General features: G+C 39.0%; 1 protein-coding gene across 7 annotated transcripts in view; it reads right to left on the bottom strand.

Moving 5' to 3' along the window:
• sbno2b (strawberry notch homolog 2b) overlaps positions 1–12180 on the bottom strand; it is a 66843-nt gene that overhangs the window by 22542 nt on the left and 32121 nt on the right. Inside the window, exon 1 of one of the 7 annotated variants that reach the window (XM_082523075.1) lies at positions 7241–7604. The exons of the other annotated variants lie outside the window; for them this stretch is intronic. Coding sequence (XP_082379201.1) covers positions 7241–7345 — 105 coding nt within the window. The 5' untranslated portion in view covers positions 7346–7604. Of the gene's footprint in view, positions 1–7240; positions 7605–12180 lie in introns of those variants that run through there. 7 annotated transcript variants of the gene reach the window in all.

Raw genomic sequence — 12180 nt, 5'->3', positions numbered from 1 at the left:
ATTACACATTTTATTTTATTTTCATGGAATAGGTGGGAAAAAAAACTGTGTTTGTACAACAGCGAAACATGTGAAAGTCCATGCACATGCTTTTTCACATCATCTGTCCACCATCCTGTTTTTTGCTTTTCACATGTTCCTCTTTCACTTCAGCTTCTTCTCTGCTATGAATTGTGAAGCCAGTATTATATCCTCTCTTTACAGTAAAGTTGAAACCCTCAACACATGCAGTCATCCATTTGACCAAATGCCTGCAACAATGACTCCCAATTACCTTACTGCAAGAAGCTTTGTATGGAAGCTACCGGCACATATGAACACGAACACTGAACATCATGTATCCACAGCAGTATATTGTACTTGAGTATCTGGATAATAACAGTTATCTGTCTGTTGATGATTAATGTAGGCACATGGCAGTGAAAAACAACCTCAAAGAGCCTTTCCAGCACACGAGATGCCTGCAGAGCAGTAGAAGTTGGTGTTTGTGGTTGAAGATGGTGGTTATCAGCTCTAAGAATCAGAACTGGAAAAATACACTTCTAAACATAACCGCCCACCAGCAGCTTAGCTTCTTTATTTCCCTAATCTGCTAAAGTTGATGCATTTATTGCATGACGAGTAACCTTAAACAGTTTCACACAATCTCCAGCCCTTACAAAAAAATCCCAGTGAGTCCATAATCGTAAGATGTGAAAACAAAATTTAGGCTAGAATAAATATTAGCCAACATATTACGGTAAGGAGAAGTATTTATCTGTCCTTCACACACACACACACACACACACACACACACACACACACACACACACACACAGCAGTTGCCATGACAGAAGGGACAGCCGTTTCTAATATAATGACCACACTGTCAATAATTAGCCCTGATGATAAACTCATGCAGTGTCATACAGAGGACTCTAGCAGCCCTGTCTTTTACTTAGCTTTATAAGCACATCAGTTTACAAATATTTCTCTTCCTTTTAAATGAAAACACCCTTTTGGAATACTAAGGATTATCAGACACAAACCCTTCTCAAACACATCATTAAAATAATATTTTAAAGGATGCTGCCAGTATTTCCAGTCATGACATCGTAAACCGTTTTTACACAAGGTGTCTATTTTTATTTGTTTATTTTCCTTTTTAGTTTTGAATGGTCAGTTCCTCTGTTTTGTTGTTGTTTTCATTACTAAGTCTAATGTTATCCAAGGACAGCCACATACCTCCCGTGACACACAGGGTGTTATCAGCTGTCTCTTTTCACTGGTGTTTTCTTTGGCATGCGGGAAGTGCTGACAACAGTTGATATCCCGACAATAGTGCAATAAAAAGGAAAAATATTATTACCGATTTCAAGCTAGTAAAAGCAGTAATTTATTGAAAAAATTAATCATCTGCATTTAGTAATGTAATACTACCACAGCTTTACCCCGCTACCAAAACACAACCTTAACGTAAGAGCTACTGTATACTGTCCCAGGCCACGTCCTGCTAAACTCAATAACCTCTCAATACAAGGCCACGCTGAAGCCTCAGCCAGGCCAGGCCCAGGGCTTTCCCCTCCTACACACTGCCAGCTTGGCTAAATTTTCCAAGGCCAGGAAACAAGTCACCCTGGCCTCCCACTTACCCTACACACCCACACATGTACACAAACACACATGCACACCTCAAATAACCTCACGAACACAACCTACATTTCTGTCATCTCCTGCTTATTCACTATCCCAAGCTCTAAATGTCCATCCCCCTTGTTTCTCATCCCCGGCAACTTTGTCTCTCTGCCCCTTTGGGCATCTCTTCAATGTTTAGTTTTGTTTTCCAGCAAAAACTCAGCTGCAAGAAGATTGTCTGTGTAATCCAACACATGACTGATTGATATGGATGTAGCTCAAGCTCAACTGTCTCTGGATTAAGCACAGCCCCTTTTCAGCCCTGACTTAATATCCTACAGAATGCTTTAAGATCATGAAAATACTGGTGTACCAATATTAGTAACAGTAGTAGTGGGAGGGTTAGACGTGTGAGAGTCACACCACACTCTGGAGACTGATAGTTGTAAAAGCTAATAAAATGCCAAGTTCTTGGTAATGTCAGTAGTGTAAAATGACTGTGTAAGCCAGCATGACCCTGTCAACAAGCCAAGTAGGTGTACTGAAATCTTATCTGTCAGATTGTGTGGTCTGTTTATGTGGATGCAGTGATGGGATAGAGTTTTCATATAATCCACAGCACCCCTATGATCAGCTGACTGGAACAACCCGAGACTGATCTCACTGGGGTCAGCTGTTGACCTTATCCATGCAGTCAACAGAACCTGACTGATGATGTTTGTGTGCCTTCTTAAGATGTGGGTCTGGGGCCAGTAACTGAAAAGCCACTACTGGTGTCTCTCATTCTCTGTGGATTATGTTATGCCAAACTGTCTGCATGTCAGACGGCCCTGACATATCTACCGGACTGTGACTTTAATAGCACGGCTGTAAGCTTTTCCTTTTCCTTGACCCCATACAGCTTAAGGCTGGTGCTGACCTTAAAAAAAAATCAAGTTCTTTGATTAACTTGCTGTTGAAAAAGGGCTTCTTTGATTTTTAGCATTAAATGAATTTGTGGACAGAAGGTTCTGTCTTTTGACATGCAGACATAAATCAGCTTAACCAGAAACAGAGCTTTGATCAAGGAGCCAATTTGTCAAAAAGCCACTTTATTTCTGTACACATGGAAAGTTTTACATCTGTTCTGGTCTATAAGACCCTTTAGTCACACAACCTCCCAACCAAAGAAAATATATTCAAACACTTTTAAATGTCAGCCACTGTCAACAAAATGCATTCAAGTTCAGCAGCTTCGCAGCTCACAAAGAGCTCTCCTCAGGATCCTCCCTAAGTGGAAGTCGACCTTTGACCACATTTCATTAATCAGTGCTAATAAAGAAAACCTAACCCAGTGGACTTTCTCTGACAGAACTTAGTACATTTTCTATTTTAGGGTGAAAAGTCTGATTAGTAATCAGCTATTTCTGTTCTATATTCCTTTTTAAAGGTTAAAGGTCAGAGCGATTGTTTCCTTGTTTAGCCAGCAGACAGTCTGGTCTAATCTGCACCAGACTAACCTATGCTAATCAAAGGGGTATATTCAGTCCAAATACCTCCTGACAGGCAGGCCTTCATGTTGTGCAAAGTCTGACTCAAGAAAGCCAGCTTGTTACTTACAACCCTAGTGTTTTCATGTGTTCTGGAAAATAAAAGGATGCCGTGTCTAGTGTCCCCAGCTGGATGGTTCTTCTGCCTGTAGGGGAGCCTAAGGTTCACACGGAGCTGGGTACTAGAAACTAAAAGGGGTAAATTTTAGCAAAACCAGTTGATCTAAAAAACTAATTACTTTCCTAGCAATAAAATCAAGTAAAGGCAAAGTAGTTAAAGATAAGAATGAGAAGACAGGAAGTCATCTACAGAGGGTGAGCTGACACAAAGCAAATTGTAGTCAAAGAAAAAAAAAAATAGGGAAAAGGGGGTGGGGTCAATAGTATTTACAGAGGCTACTCTTCTCAGTACATTTTCTAAACATCTTTCTACAATTCTTCTGTAGATTAAAGCCATCTAAGAGTCCACTAACTCTTTGTCTAAGACGGACTCTATAATGTTGAGATCAGGGATCTATGGGGGGCACAATATGCTGCAGGGACTCCTTATTATTCAGGTCACTGAAGACAGATCGTCATGATCGCGGCTACATGCTTGGGCTTGCTGTCATGCTGCAGCACGAATATGAGACCAGCGAGCTACATTGTTGATTGTAAGGGTTCATAGATAAGAAATGAAACGTTTGTACAACACTATGCAACTCAAAGCAAGACAAGATTCTGAACATGTTTGTGAGACAAAAAAAACAAAAACCGGTGAAAAAACGCACATTAAAGTGACTCACTCAGAATCACACTGTGTGTCTGTTTTTGTGTTCTATGTGGGCCTGCGTGCTCAGAGCTGAGAAAAGTGGATGTAAGGGGAGTGTTGACGCAAGATGACAGAAATTTCAACACAGCATACCACGAAGCACTTGCAACAGAGGTAAATCCTCTGATTTGAAACAGTCGCATTCAAAATAGAGAGGATTTAAAATTGTTTTAAAACTTGTTATAGGGGAATAATCTATACTAGATGCATATGGTAAGTTACTGCTTTAAAAGGTAAAATATTATTGGTATTATAAAGTATAGCCTAAGCTAATATTCAAAGCATAGTCTAGGAAAAGTTTTTCTCTTAAGAAGAAAGGAAGTCTGCAGATGTATGAAATCAAAAATGTACTTCAAATAACCTTCCTCTCATCTTGTACATGACACACACCCACACTTTGACACCTTTTGTCAGTTGAGTACCTTGTGCACAATGAGCCTGTAAGGTACGGACTTTGATTTTGTTCCCGATCAAGGAACACCTGCAACACTTTTTCTCCTGGCTATCCAACGAAATCAGAACTTTCTATAAAACAATATGTCCAATATGTCACTTTCACACTTAACACATCTGCTAAGGGACACAGAAACCCTTAGCAATTTTCATCCTACATGAAGCCAAAACAATTAAAAACTTATGGTGCTGTTCAAATGCCTTTATTTATTTAAAAGAAACTGACCCAGCACTTCTATATCAACCGTATTCTAACAATATTCCAGAGCATGTAAAAAGAGTATCTCAGCCATCGCCTAACCATCTCTGATTTACTTACTGTTAGTTCAGACAATAACAGCCAACAGACAAGATCAAGGGTAGACAGGTCCACAATGCCAAGAAACCGAATCCTTTCTATGATATAACAGTGCTGCTATAATACAATAACCTGATAATAAATCCTAAACTAGCCTCGTAATAAGCATGCCCCAGTGGGGCATTTTACAAAAAGTTAAAAGAGTTTCCAAATATGTTTGAAACAAGTTTCTCACATTAAGTTTAATAATATAGTATTTTATTCAAGTTTGTACCAGAGGACTTTTAATTATGCCTTGCTCTAACAGGCAAACGGTCCGGGAAATGCAAAAGCTCTTGAATGGAACGAATGATCACAAAACAGTTATACATGTTCATTAGTCTATTCTATTTAATTGTGTTTCATAAAAAAAATACTATTACCGGTAACTTCATTTTGGCGACACAGTTTTAGGACTCTAAAAAATAATGTGCTGAGTTTTCTCATTTTAGTATTACTACGCTGACAGTCATGTTGTTCTAACGGCTGTCTTCCTTTCCGTATGCTGTCGTAGTTTTTCAATCTTGTATCCTGTGTCGTAGTAGAAACATTACTAGCCAGAAATAATTAGCTTGAATGTCCCCTGGTTAAGTTGTCTGTTCACCTAGCACCACTCTAAAATACTGCGATTACAACTGGCAGTGAAATGTGATATTTTTTTGATATAATGCTGCTTTCAATCAAACCCATTTATGCACTGCTACATACAAAAAGACAGCATGCATGTGAAGCGAGGCACCAACCTGCAGCCTAAGAAAACTGCACATCTTGCAACCAACCTTTGTCTTCTTTTATCAGTGACCCAGTACCCCCCTCCCCACACACACACACGCACGCACGCACACACACACACACACACACACACGCACGCACGCACGCACGCACGCACGCACGCACGCACGCACGCACGCACGCACACACACACACACACACACTCCCCGAAGCACTCACTTAATCTCACCATCATTGTTTATTCACTTCCCGTCAAGTACACGCCTGGGGTCACACTTGAGGTTGAACGTACTACCAGGAAACTGACAACATGTGCCCACCGAGAGGCTTCCCTGCACCTTAAATGACAGGTTCACAGTCTTGCAATGTAACAGTAATTAGTACCTTAAATAAGAAACAAGCTCTAGAACAAGAGGTTCTAGGTTTGGATAAACTTTTACTACAGATTTCTCCATGCGTTCAAGTTTGAATTTGATCAAACAGGTGGCCACACTTTAGTATGCTAAACTCTGACTCTCTAAATGGTCACTGTGTATTGGAGGGAAGGCCACAGCAAATAATGTGCAGATGTGCAGCTGACTTTTGTGTTAGAAAGATGATTAAATACTGTGTGCCTAAGATTTTTTCATGCACTGATAATATCCATGCATGATGTTTTTTTCTCTTTTTTAATATGATTAAAATGTGTAAATTCCTTGGAACTCATGACTGGACCCTTTTTCAATTTTTGCTGAAAGAAGAAATGCTGACATGGGATTAGCCAACTGACTTAATCAGAAATTCACTGGTAATGGGCTCAGCAAGCCTTTCCCCAAATCAAGTCATTAAATTTGCCACATTTTCACTGACACCGTGCAGTCTAATGAATCATAATTCAAAAAATAATGATGGTCTATTTACAATCCAGCACAACAATGGCCAAATTTAATAGTCATCCACAAAACCGGCAAGACTGCCATTTAGCCTGACAAGATATCAGGTTCTAGCACTTAGTGGTAGACAGCGTGGAGTGTGGCACATAATAATTTGTCAGAGTTTGTGGCCGTGTGCAGCAGATGATTGGCTGGCAGACTGGTCTGTCGGCAAAAAATATTCATAAACTGATCTAAAAACTAACAGACCATCTTTCATAATCATTTACTCTAAGACAGTTAAATAGGGAAGCAAAAAGCTTAAAGATATAATGAACAAAGATGAGGTAACCTTCTTTCTTTCAATAGAATTAATCATATTCGTGCTCTACACCAATTTCAGTCTTGGTGTAGGGCATAATCAGAGACATATCTATATCTTGTTCAGGAAACAAGCATTTGTAAGCGCTACTACAAACTAATTTAAGAAGTTTTTAAAATACATCTTAATATAGTACGAATTTGTCAGCTGTCAGAAGTGTCTCAATACAGTTACTTTACAAACAGATCAAATCCAAAGAAGGCCAAGCCCATATAAAAAACCCTATACTACAATAAAAGAAACAACATAGGCCTGTCTCCTTCAGCGCTGTTTTTAGAGGAAGCGTTTATAAAATTAATTCAAGGAAGTTGAAATTAAAAATACAACGATGGCTGGGTAATGAACTGTTATCAAGTTCCATGACAGGGACAATAAAAACTCTTCACAATAACAGCCTACAGTTAGTCACGAGGCTTTTCTATTCATAGTATTCAAGGGCTGATCGTGACATTAGAAAATAAAAACGGCGAGTGCTTAAATCAACACTCTTCATTCAACTTAAAATATATGACAACAAGATGCAAACAGTACCTTTGGTAGCGGTTTTCCCAGCTGAGCATAAAATTTAGTCCAGAACTGCATGAGAGACATGGATCCAACAGCTGCAGTTTGGGGGAGTAAAATATACACACACATACGCTCCTGCTTCACCTTGAATCCCTGAACTGGACAGTCTCTTCCATGTGTTGATCAAAGTGTTGGTAATCACTTTACAGCTGGTGCGCTCCCACCCAGCACAGGACTCTCACTAGCCCCTTCACAGTTCCTCTATGGTTCAGAGCACACATCTGCCTCTACCACAGATCTGCTGTGGGCAATGAGCTCACACCTACAACCTCTCACAAACAGAGATACAAGCAACTCTAAAACATACTTCCTGCTTCACCAGGACTGTCAGGTATTTGCATAAGGGGTTTAGTCATAGTGATTGTGGACTAGTTCCTCTGAGCTCAAAAAGGTGGTTGGAGAGCGAGTGAGAACAGAGGAGGAGGGGAGGGGAGAGGTGGGGAGAAGAGGGAGGGAGGAGGGGAGGAGCTTTCAGGAAATGATGCTTTTGTTGGTAAGTGACTAGAGTTACTGGCAGTAGGGCCCATTTTACTGTACATGGTGTAACTCAACCGCATTTGTAGTGTAAACAGTATTGCGCTCTGGACCTGGCCTCTCCTCACACCCTGCTGCTTACTGCTATGTTTAATGGGACTCTGCCACTATTTAATCATTATTATATTTAGAGGCCAAATCCCTGCCTGGCTTGCTGTCTTACTTCATACTCTTTTTTTGTGACTCTTTATCTAGAAAGATTCGTTTTTAGGCCAGTCACTATTCTTTTAATAAATGCTGATTAATATAAGGTAAAAATTAATACACACAAAAGCTAACAAAGGCAGATGCAACAAGTTGTCAAATAAGCTTTCTGGGAAGGGTGTGTCAGGTATGACAGGACACCTTTTTTCAGATATAACAGCACAGAATAGGATATAGTTTTCGATCAAGAGAGCTTCTTCTACAACCATTAAAGAGATTTTATGAAAAAAAGAAAAAACAGCCGAGATTGTTAAAAGTGCGTGTTTTCAATCTCACAGGGTCTTTCAAAGATTAGCCTATCTGCACACCTATTCATAAAAAGTTATTACTGCTTACTGGAACTATGGGTGTGATTGTAAAATGCAAACAACAAAAAAAAAAAACAATATTCTGGGAATCTGACTGCTTATCAAAGGCAGCAACGTGCCAGTTTTTCTAAAACAAGAGCAATGTTAACTGTCCAACTGTCCATCATAAAGGAAAACATTGTGGTATTTAAAAAGAGAAATAATGTGATTTATGTGAAACACGGGGGGCCTATTTGTACACCCAGCTTCCAGGAATACATGATATCAAGCATGGAGAGGTACTGTAATGTCCATCTTCACTGAATTGAAGGGGAGTCAGGCTCTCAGAGACAGAGTGGCGCCTGTCCATGGTGTCATCATTGTATGACTGGGAATCCTCTGAATAATTTGTGTATGTATGTGAGTCTGGGTGTGTGCGTGTGTTTAGTTTCACATGGAAGGCCACTGGGGAGAAATTAATCATTGATGTACTTCTTTCGAACTCCTAAACACACCTTGCTGCTTCACAACCAAAAGAAGTACCACTTTATTTGAAAGGGAAGTACACCATCATAAACGTGGAATCTTTTCAAACGTTTATCACTGCTGTCATCAAGTGTCACTCAGTTAAAAATGTCATTTTTATGACAACTTGACATTAACTAATAGTTTGGGTTATATAACTACAGTTTCCAAATTGTACTCTTGCAGTCGGGATCAAGTACATAGTCATGAAACAGTTATATTACTGTTGTGGCAATATCAAGCCAATATCAAAGCCTTCTATGTATCACAGCTTAATGATGTAATGTTAACCCATAAAGCTAAACAGTTTACATACCCTATAAACATATCATGCTCATAAAAGGTTTACAAGAAGCTATGTCTTCTTGGTGAATGTGAAGTGCATCAACTTCGCATTTAAATGACTTATATGAACAAGTGCCGTTTAATAACATAATCCAAAAATATGTCGATAGTCACCTGTAAGTCTTATGCTGACCCTTTCAAATACACAAATGAATGCATTCCTGACTTTACATACAAAACATCAGGATATAGTCTTATTGTCATATGCGCACAGCTGCTTTCAGTGATCTACAAAAGCTAAGTGGCAATGTGAAGCTACGTGAAATGGGGCTAACTGAGACCACAAACAAGCAAAGCTGGTTTGATTTCCTAAATCTGATTTTGATTCTAGCCCTCAATGACTTTGAATCATTTGAATCCTTTGTCACATTTGATGACCCTTATCAAACAGGACCAACAATTGTATTTTTCCATTCACTGTGATGATATCATCTCTAACTTGCAAGGTAGACACGGGTGCAAGTCAAAACCTGACTATTGCAATAATTATTTTTTGTTAAGAAATACTCAGTTCCTAAACAAATGAGAGTAGAAGTTAAACTATCCGAACCTAATATTAAGGCACACAGTCCTCACGGAAAACAGTACACCTATTAACAACCCTTTAAATTAACACCTTTGACCTCCTCCTTCGGAAACTAGGCCAGTCAAATGACTGTGCTGGAGTGTCTTATAAGGAAGTAACCGAGAAATACCAACTGATTTATATCATGACAGGTTTGCCACAGAAAAAAAGAAAGTCAAGACAAACCAGTTCGTCCTCTTACCGCACACCATATTCCAACCCCCCCCCCCCCCCCTCCAAGAAAAACAACAAAAACACCCTGAGAACTTTCAAATTCACCAAATTCACCAAATATTTTAAAACAAATGAAAATAATTCTATTAGCTGGGTATTTCTGTATGCATTGCAAACACTTTTTAATTTACAAAATGAGAGTCTTAAATGCAACAGAGAGGTTTAAACTACACCTGTGTGCAAAAATATGAGCTTAGTTATGATCTAGTTCATGGTCTGCAGAGTTGCACAGGTTAAAAAAAAGCATGCCTTTCAGGAACCAAGGGGCCTTAACATTTTTTCAGCTGGGTCTTAGACTAAACAGGATCTTTCTCTTTGCTTTTCTCTTTTCTTTGCCTGCCCATATAGATATTTTGATGTTATCACATTTCAACCTCATATCTAGTGTGTTTATATCACCTTAGACAAAGACAATGATCTTTCTACAGGTAATTGCCAACAGCTGGCTAAAGACTTACTCACGTTTGGAATTTTGAGTGTGACTTATTTAGCAATAAGAAATTTTCAGTTCTACAAAAAGCAAAACTAAGAAGACTCAATGCAAATGCACACTTCCTAGAAATGTACTTGGCAGTATTATGAGTGTAAACGTGAGAGCAATTACACGGAGAGACAGAACAAGAGTATGTAGTAAGAGACTAAGACCAGGAGTGTGCCTAAATGTGCTCCAATGTGTGTACATGTGCACATACAGTAGGTATACTGTATATATAGAGGATATAGTATGTATGATAGTATGGTCTGCTTCTGACGTGATGTGCACTCCTTGAGGTTAGCCAGAGTGGTTAGTTTTGTCTTTATTGTCTTCCAGTAAATCTTGTTGTCATTGTGACTTTTGTCACATAGACTCACGTGTTTAAGGTCCACAGATTACAAAACTTGGGCTTGGTAGGTATGCATGTATCACTGTGACAAAGGGTATAGCTTTCTTTCAAAACGCGGTTGCGTTTTTGTCAAAGTAGCAGCTCTCTTTTTTTTCTAATTACAGTGAGCAGAGTCAGCAGAATGGAAATATGTTGCTAGTTTGAATCTACTAAAGAAAAATGGCATTAAAATTCTTGAGGTTAATAAAAACCAGTAAATACAAGTTAGCCTCAATATGGTTTTTCCACTGTTTATCACAGTTTTACTGTGTCCAAGCTGACTGTTTTGGTAATGCCTTAGTTTATAGCTTCTTGGTGGTACTATAACTCCCAGAAAAGGTATTTTATGCCAACTGTTATTTCTGGGGGAAGTTTCCAGCGAAAGACAGCACATATTGGCAAAGCTTCAGTTCATATAACGTGTAGGTAATTTTATTCAGCCATTGTTTAAATCTCTCACATTTAATATGTCCTAATTACTTATGATGTGCATTGTGTGCATTGGTTATGATGTTTCAACAACCTTATCCTGATCACAATACAGTGGCCACATGTCCATTTTATTTATTAGTAACTTCGAGAAAAGTCATATAAAAATAATATTAACGGGAATATAAACAGGAAGTCTACTGATTCTAACACAAATAATCAACTGTTTTCAGAATTACAGCAATCCAGAGTTACACTTCCTGGTCATATGCTGGTTAGCTGCATAAACAAACTGTAACATTGTGGGAAGACAGCAAACCAAAAGAGATTTTCCTAATGACCCTACAGCTGTAACTGAAACAAAGAAATTGCTGAGGTAAACACGGCAGTCACTTGACAAAACCAAACGATCCCATCAAAAACTCTGCCTAGTCAAATATGCCTAAATGTTTTCTGTATTGTCATGAATCAACAGTGGGGGGGAAAAAACAAGAAATTCTGCTTTCTGATTGTGGATGGACACAGGAAAAACATGGCAGGATCACCACGGAATGGGGGAATGAAATGGAGGATGAAGTGAGCTGAGTGTGAGTTGGCAGATTAGTCATGATGACCCCATGACTTACATTTTCTCCCCCATGCCTCACATGGCAGGGAGTGTCTAAAACCAGAAAGAAGAGCTGAGAAAGCACAATATAAGCACAAAAGATCTCGCTGCCGCAAACAGGCACAAGCAAGCATTTTAACATCACATATTTTTGACACCACGAAAACAAATCTCCACTACTTACTGCTTGTGAAAAGAGGTAATCTAAACTAAATCTCACAACAACTGTTTTCTAATTATGTACCTACAGATAATTAGACATCTGTGTCATACACTCAGGAGCCCTGTATGATTACTTTACAGAAGAAAGC

Source organism: Aulonocara stuartgranti, assembly GCF_965226115.1.
Source record: "Aulonocara stuartgranti genome assembly, chromosome: 23".
Lineage (NCBI taxonomy): Eukaryota > Metazoa > Chordata > Actinopteri > Cichliformes > Cichlidae > Aulonocara > Aulonocara stuartgranti.
Note: the sequence above shows the minus strand (reverse complement) of the source record. Positions and strands in the feature narration are given on the sequence as shown.